A 22,662-nucleotide genomic window follows, 5' to 3' on the forward strand; every position below is an offset into this window, starting at 1 on the left:
GTAATCTTGCAGGAGTCCGAGGTCGTCACATTTGTCCTCGAGCGTCGCTGAAGGTTGATGAAGGTGAAAAGTACCGGAAATGCGCAATTATCAAGACTGAAAGGAGAGAATCCGGGGAGGGCGCTTACATTGCCATTGGCATACCGGGTGCGCCCTTCGCTGAAGTGAGACGTAATCAACAGGGCATGGTTGGCCAAAGGGTCTGCTCATGAAAATTATGGCGCGCTAAGAGTTTAAATGTGGCAATCTTACTGAATGTTAACATCCGCTAGCGGGATCCTGACACGCGCATCCTAACACCACACATCCGGAAGTAGCAGCATAGGCAAAGGCAAGCTGAAGAAGGAAGAGCACGACAATGGTTGCAGCGCTGGTAAATAGTTTCATTTCGTAGTTGAATAGGGCGGAGGATTGAGATTGTAAATGCAGCTGGTGAAAACTACAAGTGAGGCTTTTGGCGAGTTGGGTGATGATGTGAGCCTCGGATGGGCACTGTGGAGGTTTATAGATGTGGAGAATTTGTCAAGGGCAGGTCATGAGAGCTGTCAGAGCTCACCAGAGGAAACTCAACAAACACACAAAAAACACACCATGTATATCCCAGCCTCCATGCAGCGGATCACAGAAGCCGAGAGACAAGACCGATCCTGACCAATCGCGCCCAAAGAGGCCATACGTATTGGAGCCTGACTCCCTGAGTTATTGCAAGTGAATGAACAGGATGGAATGAATGAGAGTGAGAGTATACAAAAGAGGCAGTTGCCCGGTCCGACCGGAGCAACCACGGAAGTGCGCCGGAGCACAGCCTGTTGGTTGTTTTCTCACCTGAGTGTAGTTGGCATATTCCCTCCTTGAAGGATCGTTCCCGCGCGCGCGGGGGACATCCTTCAAGGGTGTGTTACACCCAACCAGCGGCATGCCAAACTTGCCAAACATGGCAGTTTGGCTGCCATACCTCGCGCGACTTGAAGTTCGGATTTCGACAAAGTCGGAATCCGACAACATCCCACCTCTCAACCACCCCAACCAGCCCTTAGGTTAGGTCCTGGGGGGGATATGAAAAAATGTTGACAAGAGGAACGAAGTCGATTGACTTTTGCGAAGTCTGGGTGTAACCTTGAAGGATGTCCCCCGCGCGCGCGGGAACGATCCTTCAAGGAGGGAATATGCGGACCAGTTGGGTGTGTTTTCTGCGGCAACCCGACCCTGCAAGACCTTAACCCAGGCCGCCGTCGGGCTGTCGGGGTTTCCAGCCCCACTGTCGGGCGACCGCAAACGGTGACGCACGCCCGACGTGCAGCAGGCCGGGCAGGCCGTCGACAAGCTGCCCTTGCTCAAACAAATCTCTCCGCGATTCTCCAAAGTAGATTAGCCACTTGCCCTCTGAAAAGACAAGACTTGTGTTAAGTTGGTCTTGTGGGCATCATGATCATCCATTTGTTCTCCACAATTGGGTATGCTAAACATTGGAGGACTTCCCGTCAATCTGGGAACCCCTTCCAGACCCAGATCTGAGCCAAATTTCGCAGGGAAATTTAGGCTTTGAGACTCTGGGAGGCTCTCAGATTGCTCCCAGATTGCGACGGGAAGTCCTCCATTTACAGGTAAGCTGGGTCACTTTGGGATCAGAGTAAGACAAACAAAGTGAACTCGAAGCAAGGGGGAAAGAGTAAAAGCAGCAGGAGAAAGACAAATACAGATAGAAAAAAGTGTAAAACCCGCGGTTGCAGCCCAAAGTTTGGATATTCAAGGGTTACAGCCCGCGGGTCAACCACTGCAAAGGAGCTAGTTTGGACTGCAAATATCCTACAACCTTGCATCCCGGCTCCGACCATTGCCTTTTGATTTGAATTTCCTCGCCTTGCATCACACCTCTTTTGCACTGCCAACAATAAATATCAATACCAGCCATGGATCACCAATCCCTCATTGAAAATATCCTCAATTCTCAAGCAGCTATTCTCTCCGGATCAAGGATGATCCAATCGGTCATCTTGGATACAGCAATCATCCTCGCAGAAGAAGACAAAGAAGACAAACATCAGCCAAAACATGGAGGCTCACAACCAGGTCAATCACCCAACTTACCCCGCAACTTTGAAGCTGGGTATCAACAATTAGTTAAAGACTATTTTTCTAACTCAACAACCTACACTGAAGTCTTGTTTCGGCAAAGATTCCAAATGCATAGACCTCTTTTCTTGAAGATTGTACACGATGTCACGGCACACGACCAATATTTTGTTCAAAAGAGAAAAAGATTACTTCATCAATTCGAATCCTTGCCTACGGAGGCGCTGCCGATGCAAACGACAAGTATCTTTGCATATCTTAAAGTACAGCCCTTGAAAGTCTAGATCAATTTTGCACATTGATTATTGAAATATACAGCAAAGAGTACCTCAGGCACCCAACAGCGGAAGACTTGAGGCGAATCCTGGCCGTCAACGAAAAATGAGGCTTCCCGGGAATGCTTGGCTCGTTGGACTGCATGCACTGGCCTTGGAAGAACTGCCCGGCTGGTTGGAAAGGGGTATATCAAGGGAAGGAAAAAGTGTGTAATTGTCAGGGCGCGTCTCTAAAGTGGCGACGCCCTGAATAGAAATAAACAAGTGGTGAGTTCCTGAAGAGGAAAACACGCTTGACTCAACCGCAATGCGGGAGGAGAAAGCCGCGCCTCCGGTGGAGGGGCTGGTAGAGCTAAGTCGTACCTGAACCTAAGAAGGTTCAAAGGAGAGAAGCTCTAGCTTACCTAGTAAGGTAGCGAGCGGAAAGAACCGGGAAGAAAGGGAAGTTGGGAACGGCGGAGGTGGAGGCGGAGGCGGAGTCGAGGGAATCGAGGAGAAGAAGTCTGAAAGGTATGAAAGAAGTTGAGATAACTATAGATAGAGGCCCCAGTCGTTTGTATCAAACAAGGTAGACGGGCGTTGTAATCTAAAAATAATCTAATGGACCTTTTGTGGGGCGGAGGCCCCAGGTCTCTTATAGCCAAAGATGCTGGCTGCACTTAGGCGTTGTGTCTCCACAACGTTCTTGTTGAACTAAATCCACGCGTAGAACATTCGCGTGGATTGTACTCACTCGAACTTTGACAACTAAATCCACGCGTGGAACATTCGCGTGGATTGTGCTCACTTGAGCTCAACAACCCTTGAGTGTTACCCAGCCGGGTATGACACTCAATGACAATCTACTCAGTTGCGCACGCGCGTGCACTTGTTGTCTTTGGCGCGTTCTGTGCTCGGAGCGGCACTATGCGCGCCCAGTTCTTCTGTGGTGCGCTCCGTGTCAGCCTTGGCGCTGTCTGGACTAGCCAAGGGCTGAAATTTGCCCCCACAAAAAAGCACGGCTCTGATAGGAGTTGTGCCGGGGTTGCGTCTCTTTGTGGCGCAAAATTTGCGTAGTAAGAAGTCGGCATTAGCAATGGCCTCCTTCCAGAGCCACTTATCATGATCTGCCGTTAAACCTTTGAACCTTGTCAGGTAAAGACGACAATCCTGTCCTTGGACACGAGTCATCTTCTCGTCCAAGATTTGAAAGGCAACTTCATCCAAATCTGGTTCTGATAGCGTCTCAGGTACCACGGGAGGCGGAGCTACCCGTTTATCTCCTGGGACCACATATTTTTTCAGTAGGCTAACAGGGAACGTGGGGTGCTTGAGGTCATAGCCCTCTGTTAGTATAACCTCTACTGCATTCCGCCTGTGGAGAGCTTTCACAAAGAAGGGACCCACAAACAAGTCTTTCAGCTTGCGATTGCCCCCCAAGTTCTGAAAATTAACGGTTGATACTAAGACACGGTCACCAACCCTTATGTCATGGTCGCGATGGGTCTTGTCCCAGCGTTCCTTGTTGTACGCGACGGCCTCATTCAAGCAGTTGCTTGCCTGCTTCTCCGCCCTGAGCATCATTTCTTGGAAGCGCTCGGCTGAAGGGTGTTATGTCACCGCCTTGCTGAGCACTTGATCACGCGGCATATGCGGGATCCAGCCGCGTTCAAGCTCGAAAGGTGTTTTACCGGTACTCGCGTGTATGCTAGAGTTGTAAGCGTATTCTAGCGCAGGTAGCAGGGAGACCCAATCATGAGTGTACCCTTTGCTATCCTTGAATTGAAGGCCAAACGCGCAATACCTTCGAATCATATCTTCTAGCGTCTGAATCATCCGTTCTGCCAGGCCATCGGTCTGTGGATGATAGGCCATGGAAAAAGACAACTTAGTTCCTACCAGTTGGAACAGGCTTTGCCAAAACTCTGAAGTAAATTTTGGGTTGCGGTCCGTAATTATTACCTTTGGACATCCGACATCATGGATGATGTTATTCCAGAAGATGAGAGCCACATCCAGGGCGGTATTGTCCTTGTAACACGGCAAGAACCGTGCTCGCTTGGAGAACCTGTCAACGACTACAAGAACTGCATTGAAACTGTCCTTTCCTCCAGCAGGCAGTGCTGTTACAAAGTCCATCTTGATAACTTCCCAGAGCTGCTTGGGTTCCTTGATGGACTGGAGGAGCCCAAACCTCTTGCCTGTGGCCCGATTTGCTTTTTGACAGTGATCGCAACTGGAGCAGTACTGCTCAACCCTAACGGTCCATCCCGGCCACCACACTAAGACTCGCAACCTCTCCACCGTGCGGTCTTTGGAAAAGTGGCCGGCGGCAATGTTATCATGACATTCATGCAGCATTGTTTGTATATGGTCCTCGTCGACTAACACCAGTGCACAGTGATTTCCGGTGCGGTGATACAGCAAACCGTCCAAAAGTATAAAACGGCCTGCGCTGAAATTTGCCTTCCAGGGTTCCTCTAGCTGGGCTACTAAATCCTGTTGCGTGTGCTTTGAGCGCAGTATTCCTACTAGAGCCGCCGTGTTACGATTACCTTCATAGCTACGTTCCACGGAGTCCCAGAATTCATTGGACAGACCGCTTACACTAATAGCCATTATTGGCACCTCCCTAGGGGAGTCCTCCTCGTCTGCCGCGGGATTGTCTTTGTCATTAGGAAGGGCCCATCGCGACAGCCCGTCGGCGTTCTTATGGACCAAGCCATCCCGGTGTATGATAGTCATAGAGCCTCGCCATTCCTGGATGGAGATCTGCCAGCGCATCATATGGCGGCTAGGCGTTTTCATATTAAGCAACGACTTCAGCGCGACACAATCTGTGATGGCGGTGAAAACACATCCATCCAGATAGTAGTACAGCTTTTCTAGGGCCCAAACAAGACATAAGCACTCAAGCTGTGAGGCACCATATCACTTCTCCGATTCTTTCAACTGCCGAGATATAAAGAAAATAGGGCCTTCCTGCTCCTGGTCTCCAATCAATTGGATTTGATGCAGGGCTGCGCCTATGCCCTCCATACAAGCGTCTACATACAGTATGAAAGGCCGTTTAGGATCAGGGTGAAAAAGCAGGGGTGCTGTGGTCAGTGCTACCCGCAGTGCTTTATAAGCCTCGATCCTCTCCAGGGTCATCTCAAAAGCAGCGTTAGGGCTGCAGATCTTATACAAGCAGGAAGCCATGCGGTTGAAATCCTTGATATGCAACCGGTAGTAGCCCGCAAATCCAAGGAAGGACTGTAGCTCTTTGATATTGACCGGTATGGGCTTCATCAGTACTGCCGCCACCCGGTGTTGATCAATGCCAAGGGAGAGACCATTCACAATATGGCCCAGAGCTTTCAATTCTGAAAACCCAAACAAGCACTTGGTGAGAGAGATCTTCATCCCCATGCAAATAACACGCTGGAGGATAATGCGAAGCTTTGCCACATGCTCTTCCCATGTATCCGTAAATACTATGATGTTGTAAATATAGATGATTAACCAGAGTTCACTCAATTCCAGCCGGAATTCGGTGTCCATCATGCGCTGGAAATGTGATGGCGCATTTTTGATCCCAAACGGCATGCGGAGATACTCGTGGATCCCCATGTGTGATATAATGCGTAGGAACTGCCTGCTGTTCTCGCTGACTGTGTTCTGATGAAATCCCTTGAGGACATCCATGCACGTGATGTATTTTGCACCGTGCAGTTTAGTCAAAGACTCCGTGATTTTAGGCATGGGATACCGGTCTGGAGTGGTATACATGTTCAGGGCGCAAAAACACCAACAAGCCGTGATTTCTCCTTGTTCCATGCAATTATCACCGGAGTTGTGATTGCAACTCCCTCATTGGAACCCACTTTGCGGAGTATGCCCATCTTGATGAGCAAGGCAATGTGTTCCTCTATGGATGCTTGAGTTCGCGGGCTGGCCGGGTACGGAGACTTCCGCAGGGCCAATGGATATGGTTTGTCGACTGTGAGGGTGATCTCAACCTCGTGCCCCCTGATTGACCCAAACGGCTGATCAGCAGTTGCAAAGGCGCACTTGTTATCGGCCAGGGCTCGTACCAGCTCGCCGCGCTGTGCCTCGGTAATATCCCCACTAATCTTCAAGTCTCGTAGGACTTTGTCCTCAAACGTGAGATCATCACCCTTATCAGCTGATACTGCGTTGATTGTCTTGTTGAAGTCAAAGGTCCGCTTCCCAATGGTGAATTGTCGTTTCTCCGAGTTGATCAGTGATATTTTGTAATGAAGCAGATAGTCATTACCAATAATGAAGTACTTAGCTGCCATGTTATCCATGACAACGAACTTGATTACCATCTTGATGCCACTAAAAACAAGTCTAACATTCACCACTCCGAGTGAAATCAGAGCGCCTGATGCGCTACGGAACTTCCCGGCCTGCACGGGGAGGATAAATTTCTCCCATCCCGGACAAAATCGAGAAAGGTAGCCTTTACCCACCACTGACCTCACGGCCCCGCTATCCAACAGGGCCATGCATTCCTTGTCACAGCACGTCATCTGCACCAAATTATTCCGGCCCCTCGCGTGTCCCACGGCCTCCAAACTATTGGATATAGCGCCAATGATGGATTCATCATTCTCAGGGTCCCTACCAGCTTCGTCGCCCTGGCTGGCGTCGTCGCCGTCTCCCACATTATTAACATTCTTTTTGGGGCAGTTGCGCGACGTGTGACCGGTTTCTTTACACGAAAAGCACTTGATGTCTGACATCGCCGGCCTGTTCTTGTCCGGCTGTGCGGCGGAGGTTTTAGTGGTCAGGGGGGGGGGGGGGGGCGAGGGTTTAGGGGGAAACCGCCGCCTGCCTAGGCGAGTCTTGTCACAGATGTCTCCCAGAATGTTTATAAAGCTGCTAAGGTCGGCGTCTGGCCGTCACATCGCGTTTTTGGCGGCATATTCCACTTCGTTTTCCATAAGATTTAAAAGCTTGAAGTTAATGGCCTCCTGGTCGATGCCAGGCTCAAAGCATTGCAGGCGATTATACTGCCGGGTCACCCATTGGGCGGGTGTGGTTTCCCCTGGAACAAATTTATCCGCCGAGAAGGCGTCCTGTTTCTTTTGCTTCCAGGCAGAGTGCCCAAACTTTTTGCAGATCTCTGCTTTCCAGAACGCCCAGGTACTGTTCTGGTGAGTTAAGCGCATGGTTTCATACCAAGACAGCGCGGACCCAGTGAGCATAGTGAGAAGCTTGAGGACAATAACCTCGTCATCTATATGGCTGTCGTTTTTAGCGGTGTCAATCCACCGTACAAACCGCAAATGGTCATATTCGCCGTTGCCAGAGAACGTTGGCCAGTCTGATTTAGCAATGGCATTATTAAGCCTCTTCTTCAGTTCAGGATCAATCCCCTCCTGAGCATATCGTGGAGATTGGTGTTCAGGTTGAGGGAAATGAGGAGGCGTCTGCTTGTATTGATCAGACTGTCGTAGCTTAGTGACCGAGTCAGCAAGCGCGGCTATTTCTTCCCTAAGCCAAGCTCCTTCTGAACGGTATTGACTCATCATGCGGTCAATCTTATCGCTAAGTTTAAGAAAATCAGCGCGCTGATTCTCGCTCTGCTCCTCCAGTTTCTGCTCGACTTCTGCGCTAACGCTGAAGGCGCCCAAAGATATGTGCGGAGGTGGTATTGTAGCAGTGAGACTTCCAACCAGCTTTAGTTCGGCGAACTTCTTATCAATATGAGTTGCTATTACAGCGGACAGGGTGGATACCATGTCATCTGGGACCGCTTTTTCCCTAGAGAATTCTATCTCGCGGAGAATGGCCCTGTTTTGATCAGCCACAGAGGACAGGCGAGCGCTGAACTCCTGTATAACCTGTATGACTTTGCTGTTATCAGGTAGACCACTGATTACCTGAGCTACAGCGGTATCAAGAGCAGTCTGGACGAAATTCCTCATGTCATCATCACCCTTTTTGAGGTCTTCTGGACGCGTAGTTCTCACAATATCCTCGATAGCACGGATTTTCGCCGCTAGGCGATCAAGTACTTCTGTCATGTAAGTAGAACTGGATGAAATGGAATTGCACGTAGTATGTATTCCAGTAAGAGAAAATTTAACAGCTTTAAACTGCTTGTTGACAACATCTTTCACAATCTGTACATTATTAGAGATAGGTGAAGAAATATCCTTGAGCAAAGACTTCAAGAGGGACGTCGAAGACAGATCTATGCGGTCCTTAATGAGGCGAGAATTTCCGTCAATAATCTTCTTGAGCTCCTTGAACATACGGTTCAACACACTGCTCACCTCTAACAAGGTCAGTGGTTGTGCCCTTGGTTCCTGGAGCGTGACTGATCTATGGCCTGATAGCCTCCCTGGATCGTCCTGCCCATGCGGAACAACTCCGCGTAGATTGACGCCTTGTAGTTCTGCTGACCCCGCATTCGGCTCGGACAATTTCCTTGGGCTTGGGTTGGCTGGGGCGCTCCCGGTGGAATTGCTTCTTGGTTGGGGCGTGCATAGGCTTGATGGCGGTTTTGGCCGCGGTTTTGTTGGTTCGCCAACCTCGCTGCCCGGTGGTTGGGGCGCGTGGATGGAGGAGTCCAACCCTCGGTGAGAACCAGCAAGGTTTCGCGGCCGATCAACTGCTCCAGAGTCTGGTGGGTCGCCGTTGCTTGGTCCCGCAGGATTCCCATGGCTTCCTGGTTCGCTCCCGCCAGGGCTTCCAGATACGCCTGCTTGTATCTGAGGTGAGTTTGGAATACTAACTCCGTTGTCGGGCTCCAGTTTTGGCGTACTTCCGCCGCGTTTAAATTCACCTGGGGGAACAAGGGCTGGTTGGGAGGACCTGGTGGAGGATGCACGAGAAACGGGTTTACTACCAGTTTTCTTGGGAGGAGTCATGATGGATGGGTGTGAAGCCCCCGCCCTTGACAGGGTTTCACACAAAGGGTCACGGTATCACGTGACCCCTTGCGCGGATGAACACTTATACTCGAGTTCCCACTTCCCTAGTCCGGCAGGGACTCATTCCCTCCCGGCTAGGTAAGCAGTCTTTTCCGATTCCTCTTCCTTTTTTCCTTGTCCTCTTTCTTCCTCTCCTAGATAGTTGTACTTACCAATCAGAGGGACTCATTCCCTCCCGGCTAGCTTGCAATACAGATTGGACCTAGAACTTCCGGCTTTTGCCCGCTCCACGTGCCTTTTCCTATCATTTTCAGTGAGGGTCCACCGGACCCTTACACTTTTTTTTTCTTGATCCAATCAAAACCAACCGTTATCCGCAAAGAAACTCAGCCAATCCGATTCTATCATCCCCAGGATCTCGCCTGGTCTCATCCGATCCGACTCCGTCTCTCATCCCCAGGATCTCGCCTGGTCTCATCCGATCCGACTCCGTCTCTCCCAGCATCTCCGGCTGGTCGCCCCTGAACCTCTCTCCGCTCCAGAGTCCTCGTCCGGTCATCCTGCATCTATCGGCAGTCTAACGTTCCTATTCTTCAACTCCCAGGCCAGCGCCTGGTCTTCCCGATTCAAACCCCTGACCCCCTTCGTGTTTCATGACAACAAGAAACAATCAATCCGGCCCTCTTTTTCCATTCACCAATCCAGAAGAGATCCTCCGGACAGCTCGACGACGAGCCAGGCTAGACGCGCTTGCTGCAGCAAATCGACTGGCCGAAGCAGCTGCGACCCCTCTTCCTACCTCAAATAATCAACAAGACTACAGTTCCTCCTCCTTAGCATCATCCACCCGCATGCAGAACATGAAGACTCCCACCGACCCTACCGCCTCCCACGGCGGAACCGACAATATGAGCATTGCGGACTGCCTCAGGGCAGTCATCGAGATCCAACACACAAACGCCGTGCAACTGCGAGACGCCCAGCAGAAAGCCGAACAGGACCGTTTACAAGCTGAAGAACAACGTCGACTGGATGCCGAACAACGCCGTCTAGATGCGGAAAAATTTGCTGAGCAGCGGCACAACGACTGAGAGCGTATTCGAGCACTCGAAAAGGCCGCCTCAGTGAAGCAGGAATCCCCATCTGCAACTCCTGCCTTGGAAGAAGGCCGGATCGACCTCGCACGGTTTAAGACCTCCGATGGCCCCCACTTCAAAGGCCCTATCCAACAAGTCGAGCCTTTTCTCACTTGGATGCAGGGAGTGGCTATCTTTTTTTCGACAAAAGCTGTTAAACACGCCGACGACAAACGCCTGATTCTTGGGGCGCTCATCACCGATACAAATCTCCTCGCCTTTTACACGATTGAGTCGCCCAAGTTTGAAGGAAAGTCTTGGCACGAGTTCAAAGATCGTCTCTTTGAATTCTGTCTTCCCGAAGACTGGCGAGCCGACATCCGCCGATCAATCGTTCAACTTAAGATGCTGCCCTCCGAATTGTTCCTGGAGTTCAGCAACCGCGCCCGTACCCTCCAAAGCCTGGTCAATTTTGAAACCGCCTCCTTTGGGGACTTTGACCTTGCTGAGTTCATCGTACTTGGTCTACCCCACGCATTACAGGTTAAAGTGCAAGAATTCCAGCTTCTCAAGACAAAGCCGTTCAAGTTTGGAGAATTCAAACGTCGGATCAACGGATTCTACATTGATATGCCGCGTCCCCGCACGACGCCATCCCACTCCTCCTCAGGCCCTCCGACACAGGACAATGGGCCCCTTTCACCTTACCTCTGGCGCCTATTCTCGTACCTAGACTCAGTTGGAAAGTGCCATTACCGCAAGACTTACTGCGGTAATGCCGCAGGCGCATGCCCCGGACCACCAGACCGAAACAGATTTCATATTCCGCCCTCCTTTTCCATCCCCCCCCAGCCGACAAACTATGTTGCTCCTCGAGCCTGGCCCAATGCCCAAGGCCCATCAAGTGGAAAACCAACCTCTCCCACCGCCGGCCGCCCAACAGGCCGCCCAGCCGGAGTCGCGGGAGTCAGCAACAAAGCTCCGGCATTTGATCAGGCAGGAGTGTTGTCGATTGCCTTGATGGAGGGTCACCTAGAAGCCGAAGCGTTAAAATACGGTGACAATCCTCTGACGTACATCGAAGACGACAAAGATGACTCTGTACCCTCCGACACCGAGCCCACCACCAATAAAGCTGAAACCCTCTCCCTGGCTGACGTCCAAGTCGTCGATGCCGCCACCTCAGACTATCCAACGTCCTTGCTGGACTTCTTAGAGGTTCCGGAAGACCCGCATACTACCACCGAGTATGTCCCCAATTGCTCCCCCCCTACCCTTCGACACCTTCATCGACTTCATGCGGGAAGATGCTTACGTGGCCCTCCTCTTACAGGGCCTAAGCATATCAGGACCCTCCGCCGCCCCCCGTCCCCACCAATCCCGCCAACTTCCTGCAATGAATTCATGCTCGTACCAGCTCACTCCCCCACCCCATATTTTTTCTTATTTCCTCTTGTTCCCCCACCCTCTGCCACCCTTGTTTCAACCGGACCGATTACCGCCCTTGGTAACGCGCCTCCCCACAACACCCAAACAGAAGAACCGCCAGCAAGCCCCCCGTCCTTTGCCGTGCAACACACCCCTCCGTTTTACTTTTCCAGTCTCAAATCACCCGGCCTAATTTCCCTTCCGTATTGTTTTCTTCCTTCCTGCGCTCACTCCTCCCATTCTGGTTATTGTTCCCTCTCTTTTATAGGGGGGGAGACTGTGAAGCCCCCGCCCTCGACAGGGTTTCACACAAAGGGTCACGGTATCACGTGACCCCTCGCGCGGATGAACACTTATACTCGAGTTCCCACTTCCCTAGTCCGGCAGGGACTCATTCCCTCTCGGCTAGGTAAGCAGTCTTTTCCGATTCCTCTTCCTTTTTTCCTTGTCCTCTTTCTTCCTCTCCTAGATAGTTGTACTTACCAATCGGAGGGACTCATTCCCTCCCGGCTAGCTTGCAATACAGATTGGACCTAGAACTTCCGGCTTTTGCCCGCTCCACGTGCCTTTTCCTATCATTTTCAGTGAGGGTCCACCGGACCCTTACAATGGGACTGGACAAACCTTCACCAATTGTGATAATATCTATGCTAGCAACGGACTCAGATCGCGGTCGTTCTTGATTCAAATTATCGGGCCCCATGTGGGGATTATCGCCGACCAACTGTCGTTCCATAGCTGCGGATGAGGCTCCTGGAGATGGCCTGGAACGGACGTCGTCTATGAGACGCTGGACGACGGAGCTAGCCCGGAGAACCAAGTTCCCGTTAGAACCAGTAGACGAAGCCGCAGAGTTGCGCAACTGAATCAGAGCTCCTAGAGCTGGAGCGGTAGCTGCGCGAGTGCTGTTGCGAGCTGTGGCACCTGTGGGGTGGAAAAGCCAATCGAAAAGATTGCCCACACCGTTATTCGCCTGACTACCTGCAGGATCAGCTGGGCCTGGGTTGTTAATTACCCCGGGAGGTGCTGAGCTTCTCGTCGAGCGGTTAGAAACCGCTGGATTACGTTCGGACTGGAAAAAGTTAAGAAGGGAAGTCTGACGAGTCGACACTACAGTGATGATTGTCAGTTGCAACGTCACCTTGGTGAGTGTTTGTAGCGGAGACTGCGGCTTACTAATGACAATGGGCAGTTTTTGACTGTTCAACGACGCAAAAAGGTTGGTTTTGAACTGGGTTTCTATCAAAGAAACTAACAATATAAAAGGGACAAGTGTCAGTCTTTTGGATACTCGTAGGGTCTGGGAAAAAATTTCCCGATGAGGCCCCCAAATGTCAGGGCGCGTCTCTAAAGTGGAGACGCCCTGAATAGAAATAAACAAGTGGTGAGTTCCTGAAGAGAAAAACACGCTCGACTCAACCGCGATGCGGGAGGAGAAAGCCGCGCCTCCGGTGGAGGGGCTGATTACATCTCGCACAAAACAAAAAAGGGCACACAATGTTGGATAGTGCACATGGATGATTAAGGGAATAGGTGGGTAGCAAATATTTTACTATCACGTAGGGTCAATAGCAAAGTAAGTGGAGTAAGAGTCCAAGAGAGGAAGAATGCACATGAGCTGCTTGAATTATTGGTCAACTCGGTTGCGGGATCACTAATCTTGACGACGGAGTAATGGAAGAGGAATGTGGAGAGAATGTAAAATTTGCCGGAGTCCGGGATCGGCGCATTTGTCCTGGGTTATCGGCGATTGCTACAGGTTGGTGGGGAATGAAGGTGTGAGAAAAGGGGCCAGAGATGAGGATTGCACTTGAGGCAGAAGGGAGAGGATCCAGGGCAGGGCACTTACGGCACCAAAGCAAGTATTGATAATGACGCGTGTGCCCGTTACTGAGGTAAGACATGACCAAGATGAAATGGTTAGCTAACTGACCTGCCTCGGATGATTTTAGAACACCAAGTCTGAAAGTATCTTACCGAACGTTAACACACCCAACCGCCACCGCCGCCAATAGAAGGGTTGGACGGCCCTGCAGTGCTGCATTTACTCTTGCTGTTTCTTCAAGAACCTGGCCCCTTGGGGCCGCAAGTTGGGTGGCGGCGAAGCCGCGTTTGGCGGCGGAGCCGCCCACTCAGTAGGAGCAGCAATTCTGCGGCGAAGCTGCCCACTCCGTTGAAGCAGCAATTTTGCGGCGAAGCCGCGGGGCGGGGTAGAGCTGATGCTTGGCCCCTCGAGGGCTGGTGCTCGAAGAAGTTTGGGGCTGAGCTGATGCTCTGGGTTCAGACGCCAATGCGCACACACAAATTTTGATGGGTAGGAAGGCTTACGCTGATGCGCTGCAGCCTTAGCAGACCAGGGGCGTTTTGTGGTGAAAAGAAGAGCCCTATTTAAGCAAATCAGAAAATACACGCAGCTACTGTATCCCGGTCCTCCCACAGAATGGTAACATAGGTTCATCTCCAATGAAGTCATGCCACGATCAGCCCTAGGACTCCCAATCTGGGTAGTGACCGCGAGTCCGCTCATTTGCTCGCACTTAGACGAGCTGCCGATCTCAGCCCGGCGCTTTTCCCCAAAGGAAACACATGCACCACCTTATGCGGAATATCACTCACGAAGCGTCTGACACCACGTAGTTTCAACTGTCCCTAGCCAGAGAGCCGGGATGAGCCCATACATTATGGACACCGGCCCTCAGAGCCAAGCGACCGAGCATGATTCTTCAGCGGCGTGCCGGTGCATACAACAGCTTAGCAGATAAAATCCTGCTTGGCAAGCAGGTGCTGGGTAGCTGCTCTCTGGAAAGGTGTCCTCAACGGTGAGAACATTGCCGAGGAGGAGGCTGCTCCGGCAAGCAGGTCTTTTCACTGCTTACTGGGGAGGAATCTTCGTTGGAATCATCCCTGGCAAGCGGATCCCCATTTGCCCAGGAGGATTCCTCCTGTCCGAGGACCGTGCACCTGCTTGCTGAGCAATCTTCCTCAACAAGCAGGTACAAGTCATTGGGGGAATGGAAGAAAATCCATCCCGCCAAGTACAAAGGTGTACCTGTTTGGAAAGCCCCCCGGGAAAGCAGTTACCATTTTTAACTGCTTGGAGGAATCTTCCTTGGAATCGTGCGCCAGCGGAACAATCCCCAAGTAATATGTACATTTACCCGCTTGCCCAAGATGATTTCCAGACCATGGCAAGCAGGTGTAATTTTTATGCCCAAGAGGAAGCCTTCCAGGCAAGCAGGGGAATCCATCACAAGGTCCTGCAACATTTCACGTCAAAGGTATCAACAGGTTTGAAGCAAGGAAAAGACACACAAAAATGATGGGCCCGGTATATTTTCCCACTGTCAATAAAGGCCAGAAATATTACCTTTGTCTGCTACTTTTACACTGAAAAGGTATCACTAGCTTCACAGACATGGACACAATCAACGGAGGGACCTATGACACTTACTGGAAAACAGCAGAGGTCCTCAGACTTGCATTGCTGCCAATGCTGGCACAAAACCGCAGGCTGGCAGACGGGCAAAGCCCTACATCATTTTTTCTGCATCCTACTTATCCACAGCCCACTCTCAAACCCTCAAGAATTGTTCAACCAAATTGCTGTTGAGCTCTTGGATGACCTTCTGCACCAACTCCAAACGGTCTACCGGGTTGAAAACCCCTCAGATCAACTTCACATCTTGCTCTGCTACTACATACTGGCAAGGAAGCCTCAGAAGAGTGGAAAAGCTCTTGCCGGTGTTGGAATCCATACCCCCGCCGCTGGGGAGGGGGACTTATTGAAAAGACTATGCATGAAGAAGATATCCGGTAAGCGGAGTGTGCGGACCTATTCCAAAAAATTTGCCAAACCCTGAACCATAAAAAACAGATCATTGTTGACTTATCTGTGCATTTGGCGGAAGCAAATTCTGACAGCATGCTATATGTGGATGAGCCCGGTGGGTGTGGCAAAACCTACACAATGAATACTATTATCCATTCCCTGAAAGCCATGTGCATCCCCGCAAGGCTGCAACGCTGCGCTGCGCTACAAAAAAGCGGTCTTTTAGCGCAGCGCAGCGGGGAACCGCCGCGCGGTCAGCCCAAAAAGCGGTAGCGCAGCGCCAGTCCTGCTGCGCTACCGCTGAAAATAGCGGGGTCCCGCTTTTTTCCCAACCCAAAAAGCGGTAGCGCAGCGGGCGGGGCCACTCCTTTCAGCGCCGCGCAGCGGCCACCAAAACAGCTGCGCTGCGCTTTTTTGGCTGGCAGCGGGGGAGCGCTACGCGGCCAGCTCAAAAAGCGGTAGCGCAGCGATGGTTCCGCTGCGCTACCGCTGAAAGTAGCAGGTCCCTGCTTCTTGCCAGACCCAAAAAGCGGTAGCGCAGCGGGCGGGGCCGCTACTTTCAGCGCAGCGCAGCGGCCACCAAAACCGCTGCGCTGCGCTTTTAGAAGCGCAGCGCTTTCACCCTTGATCCCCGCAGTAGTGGTTTCATCCTCAGATGCTGCTTCCCTAATGTCAGTCAATGGCTCCACTGCCCACTCCCGGCTCAAATTTCCAATGGTAATCTACTCAACCAGCACCTTCATGTTTGCCCTTTGATCTCAATGCGCTGAGGTATTGAAAGAGGCAGGTGTGATCACATGAGAAAATGTTTCAATGCAACACTGACATGCTGTTGACGCGGTTGCAGACCGCTTTCTTCAAGATCTTATGCAAGACGGCCAACCTTACAGAGCTGAATGCTTCATTCTCCTGTGGCCACTGACCATTGGAAACAGTACCGGGCAGCACAAATATCATACCCCCCAGACACTGGACTTTGGAGACGTATATGCAAGCCTGACTGAGACAGCTGTTCCCAATCATGTTATAACCACCGTGTACCCCAGTTCACCTCTGCACTCCCGAGATTGAGCCACCAACATCAAATATTACGGCTCACATGTGATTTTGGTTTTGCTCATCAATGATGTTTGTTCCCGGCACCTGCCCGGGAGATTTTTTGAGTTCCTCTCAATTGACGCCATGGCCACCAATATGAATGGGATCAACGAAGGGGAAGCAGTGACAGAAGAAGTCCCCCACATCACCAGGAAAAAAAAATGATCACTTGCCTACAAGTGACATGAAATAGTAAAAAGGCCCCTTTTTACTTTGCTGTCTCACCTGCAGACAAGTGATCATTGTTTTTTCCTGGTGTATGTTCTTGATCCCCGGCCTGCCAGAATCAACCCTCCAAATCAAGTTTGCCATGCCCATAATCCTGCTCCGCAACCTTGACCTGGGAGCAGGACCAGACTATTTATAGATGAGATTTCCCCTGGTGGGCTCAAGTGCACCATACTTACCAGATTGCATGTCAGCTCTACATGCACCATCCCCAAGATCAAACTTATCCACAAAGCTAATGCCTCTAATGTTGTATTGTTCGGTTGGTTCCAATTCCCGGTTGCAATAGCATTTGCGCTCACAATCAACAGGTCCCAGGGCCAATCACTTGCGCAAAGGTCACGGTGTACCTCCCGTACTTTGTTTTCAGCCATGGCCAACTGTACGTTGCCCCCTCCCAGGTAACATCCATCATGGCTCTCTCAATAGGGATTGTCACACAGACAACAAAGCCCAATTCCAAAATCAATGTTTTTAACCTTGATGTGATCAGGAGGCGCACAACTCACCAGCACAAGCTTGAGTGAACCAGAGATCAGGATTCTTTGCACATGTATATACAATATGGGCCTTCAATCCTATGTTATACTATTTATTTCTTCGGGGGCCCAAGGCCTGGAGCCAAATTGACCCCAGTTGCTCTCATCCATACCCTCACCCCTTTTCCTATCACTGATCGCGCGGCGTTTGCGCCGCAATTCAGGATCAACCTGAAGCTGAAACAATCTCAGTTGCCCTCATCCATGCACTCCACTTTTCCTATCACTGATCGCGCGGCGTTTGCGCCGCGTTTTCCCCTAGTGGGCATTGTACTACACGCCCATTTTTGTCGCGGCATACCGGATTGGCACCTCCAGCGGAGGCGAGGAGAATGAGCAGCATGGCGATGGGGGCAGCGCTCGCAAACAGCTTCATTTTGGAATAGTGTGAGACTGGGGATGGAGGAAGTCTGTAGAGGCCTGGCGAAAGCTTTGATTTAGATTGGTGGGGGGTTGGGCGATGGTGCGGGTGGGGGGAAGGGAATTGAAACTCTGGAATTCGCTTCTCTTTCTTAATAGCCTTCTGAAAAAACCTCTTGCCTGCAGATGTTACACGCTGTCAGGTGCTGCCCGTGGCCCCAGATGTCGGGTGTGGACTGCTCCTCAACTCCTCCCACACCTTTTCCCGAATCGCCAGTCCCTCTTCTCAGGCGCGGGCAGGCGCAGCCTCCTGTGAGAGTGAGACAGAGAGGCCCTCCTCTGGACTCCACGACAGGCAGGCTACACCACGGGTGCAAAAAGATATTCCAAAGCCGGATTGAATCCGGCTTGGAAATATTTTCCAGTTCATTCAGAACGGACGTCGCCAGGAACGAGTCACAGCATCCGCGTTTGGGATATTTTGAGAATATCTCAGAAACCACTTTGAGTGGTTTCTGAAATATTTTGCATAAATTTAGGAAATATTCTCCGGGATATTTCCCCCCAAATATTTTGAAAATATCTCAGAAACCACTCAGAGTGGTTTTTACAATCTTTTTGAAGATATTCTTGATGAAAAATCCGAAATATTTGGGAAAATATCTCCAATCCCACCATATATCCGGCAAAATATTTTGTTAACCAAATTCATGATTTCCGCGCAAAAATCAACCCAAAACTGAACATGTGCGAAAGTCACAGACACATGAGGGCAGGTGGTTGGCTTGGGATGCCATGGAATGTAAGAATGCGTCACCCGCAGGTCTGTTCCAACCAGGACAATTGATTTAATCCCTCGAGTCTGGGACCGAGTTGAATGGTGGTAGACTACAAGATGCTGCAAATGCCGTCCATATCAGACTCTTTTCGCATCTCTGTCACAAACGTCTTGACCCTGATTATCCCCGTCAGCTTCCAGGCTCCGCATTCCTGATCGCGGCCAAATGGGCATACATCACAGAACAATCGTGATCAGCGCGAATCTCGGCCAATTCAAAGCGGCCCTGGGACTGACTCCTGTTGGAGGCCGGGATGACCAAGGTGGTAAACTTAATCAAGAGCTTATTCATCTTAACTATGCATGTAACCAAATCTTCTATCTACATGCATAGTTGCGGCTGCGCCTTGTATCTAGTTTAGTTCAGCACGCCGGTACTGGTTCCAATCTTTCCTCACCAAGATTGGACCCGATACCGGCCGTGCCTGAGCTGACCTGCGACGCACTTCTTGTCGTCAGGTGAGTAATCAATGCCGAGATTGGACCCAATACCGGCCGTGCCTGAGCTGACCTGCGACGCACTTCTTGTCGTCAGATTTGCATTCACTCATCCCTGAGTGTCTTATAGGTTAAAAGCCGAGCTCTAGGAAACGTTTTTGGGATTTGCGGACAGCTCTCGGGAGACCAATACCACTGAATGGTCGGAAGAGGAGGAAAATTGAAAGAAATAAAAGAGAAAGCAATCAGAGAAACAGAAGAAAAACAGAGAGAACGACGAGAATTAGAAGAAGAAGAAAGACTCGAGACAATCAGAAAGATCGAAGAAGAAAGAAAGAACTCATACGCCCAGCCCAACCCACCAATAGCCTCCTCATCCAACACGCCGATAGCATCTTCATCCAACAACATTGAAATGGCGAATGGACCTACAGCGGACAATTTTTTTCATCTCAAAGCTGAGTTCGACCGACTCAAAGAAATGGTCACCAACCCGGCGGTCCCAGCTCAAGCCAATGGAGGTAACAGTGTCCTGAACAGCTTCCATAAGAAGCCACTCGACCTCCATTACATGCATAACCCGAAGAAAACACGTCTCGCAAAAGGAAAGGCCAACTTCAAAGTGTGGGATCAAGAAATCAATCACACCCTCAAGTATGTCTTCGAGAACGCCGACACTTTCACCTCTCTAGAAGCCAACTTCAAGAGAAGACTGGCCAAAGACCAAGCAGCCATAGCCTATCTCCTGCGCTCCACGATCAAGACATCTCTACTCGACATCGTCAACGGATCCAATTCTGACGACCCATGGACCATCTACACCAGCCTGAAAAGTCAATGCGATCGATCCGATCTACAGCACAAACTCGACCTTGTCAACCAGTTTGCTGATCTGATGGCAAACAGATCGGTCCCCGGCACCGACGTCGATCTTGCAAAATGTAGTAAAATATGGGCAGAGATGACACAGTTGAAAATCTCGTTTGAAGAAATGGGAGGGCTATGTTTGCAAAACAGTTTCTCGGCACCAGTTGGAATCGACGCGAAGACTTTCGAATTCGTTGTTAGCCAAAAGCTCGAATCCTCGACCGCCGTCAGCATGAGCGATGTCATGACAGTAATCCAGTCAGCTACAGGAAAATCTCAACAAAAGGCGACAGCAACTATTGATGATCCGTACCAACCTTGATGCAATAAACGCAATCCGAGCAAACCAAGGAAGATATGCACCACCCCATCGCCGAACTCAGCAGTATTCCCAAGCACATAAACCAGCAGTGATTCAGCAAAACGCGTTACCAACCTCAGCACCAAAGCCCCACCTCTCCATTGAAAAAGCAACAGCTTATTGCGGTGTGCCTCTCAACAGTACTCTCGTCGGCATACACGGACCCCAGTGCTATTACTGTAAGCAACATGGTCACTGGTACAACAACTGCAAGGCCTTTTGGGACGACGTAACATCTGGCGTGATTGGTCCGCCACCTGAAGAACATGACTCCCCAGGCTCGAATTATCTACCACCAGATCGACCATTTGGGAAGAACAATCGCCTCCGGCAACTCGATGTTCCGGAAATCAGCGACGGCAAGATACTGTTGGATTCAGGTGCCTCGACTCATGTGAGTGGTTCCCTGGATCTATACACGTCTAGACAGCGATTGCCAACTCCTAGAAAGATCCTCCTGGCGGTAGCTGACTGCTCGGTCGATGTTAGCTTCAAGGGCACGATTTCAATACCAACGAAACAAGGGACGGTGACAGTTGAAGACGTGTACTACTGTCCGGGGGTCGACGGGATCATCTTGTTGATAGCACGTTTAACCAACGCTGGGTGGAAGTTATCATTTCAAAATCAGGACGCTCTACTTACTAGCCCAACCAACGTAGTTTTTAAAACATTGTACAAAAACTATTGCTGGTTTCTAAGTAATTTAAACGATTCACTACTACTAAATAAAGTCACCCAGAGGCCGTCATTTGATCCATTCCTTTGGCACCGTCGCCTCGGCCATGTCTTGGAAGAGGTTGTGAGAAAGTACCTAAACCAACACTATCCAGAAGAAATCGAAGGAAAAGTCTGGGCTTTCTTTTTCTGTCAACAATGCGCAACTTCGAAGAGTATCGACAAGAAGTCTCCGGGAGGAAACTCGCTAATACCCCGAGATGAACCGCTGGACTTCTTGGTCTCGGATGTGGCAGGACCTTTCCCGCCCGATATGTCAGGAAAACAATACGTGCTGACCATGCGCAATCACGCATCGACCTACATCTGGTGCGACGTAATGGCCGAGAGGAGCGAGGTACCTGGAAAAATAATGGCGTGGCTTCATCACCTGAAGAACACATTCGGCAGGTATCCCAAGAACCTACGGTGCGACAACGCGCCGGAATACACAGCCTCACTGAAGAAACAACTAGTACCGATAGGAGTTTCGTTAGCACCAGTGCCACCGTATAGTCCAGAACACAACGGCGAAGCCGAGAGGGTCAATCAAACGCTAGGAGACATGGCGAGAACAATGTTACACGAGTCGAAAATGCCAAGGCCATATTGGAGCTACGCGTACAGGATGGCGGCACACATTCACAATTGGATACCCAACAAGAAAATCAAGACGTGTCCACTCACAGCACTCTATGGAATTGAAATTGACCCGAACGTTTTATATCCGTTTGGTGCGGAGGCAATCGTGCACATTCCATCAGAAAAAAGGGACAAGTTATCTCAGCGAGCCCACGTCGGCAAGCTAATTGGTTATCCGGCCGCCGGAGGTGGATGGCTCGTGCACTCATCATATGATGGAAGGATCCTCCATTCGACGTCAGTAATTTTCCCGGAATTCCAACACCTTCCCGTAAAGATAAAGGAGAAGAGCAAGGGCGACCTAGATTTTATCCTCAATCAACTAGTGCTGAAGCTAGGCAAAGAAGCGACGGAAGAGAACGCTAAAACTGAAGGGCAAGCTATAGCCAACCTGCCAGTAAACGAAGACAGAAGGCTTCCGCTGAACATCCGCGCTGCACTACGCGCCGTGAATTCTGCAAAATGGATTGATGCTGCCAACTACGAAATCAACAAATTCTTTGAGCTCGATGTGTGCGAGGTAGTAGAGCCGTTCGCAGGTGTAAAAGCATTAGGATGTTGATGGGTATTTGCGATAAAAGAGGGACCGGGAGAGGGTGATGAAGAAATTTTCCGGGCAAGGTACGTGGCAAAGGGATTCAACCAGGTGATGGGGTGAGATTATAACGAGACGTATGCACCGACGGCGTCGCTAGTAACACTTCGGCTATTGATTTCTTTGGCGATAAAGTACCACTACCCGATAGCAACATTCGACGTAAGCTCAGCCTACCTTTACAGCCCAATAGAGGAAGAAGTATACCTACAACCCCCAATAGAAATACGACCCGAGCTGAAAGGAAAGATAATGAAGTTGAAAAAGGCGATGTACGGAACCAAACAAGCAGCGCGTTGTTGGTGGAAGTTTTTCAAAGGAAAAATGGAAAGTCTAGGATTCATTGCATCAGAACTGGAGCAATCACTATACATCTATCGACGAGACAACGATTTCATTATCATCTGGCTGCACGTGGACGACGGATTT

General features: G+C 50.5%; 1 protein-coding gene across 1 annotated transcript; it reads right to left on the reverse strand.

Annotated features, from left to right (window-relative positions):
• Nucleotides 1–258: 258 nt before the first annotated feature.
• PtA15_10A314 (uncharacterized protein) lies at nt 259–13,625 on the reverse strand (the record flags this gene model as incomplete). The annotated part of the gene is made up of 5 exons (XM_053160478.1): nt 259–492; nt 591–694; nt 12,346–12,777; nt 12,898–12,972; nt 13,571–13,625. The coding sequence occupies 5 exons, from the start codon at nt 13,623–13,625 to the stop codon at nt 259–261; spliced, it is 900 nt and encodes a 299-aa protein (XP_053024448.1).
• Nucleotides 13,626–22,662: the final 9,037 nt, after the last annotated feature.

Source organism: Puccinia triticina, chromosome 10A (genome assembly GCF_026914185.1).
Source record: "Puccinia triticina chromosome 10A, complete sequence".
Lineage (NCBI taxonomy): Eukaryota > Fungi > Basidiomycota > Pucciniomycetes > Pucciniales > Pucciniaceae > Puccinia > Puccinia triticina.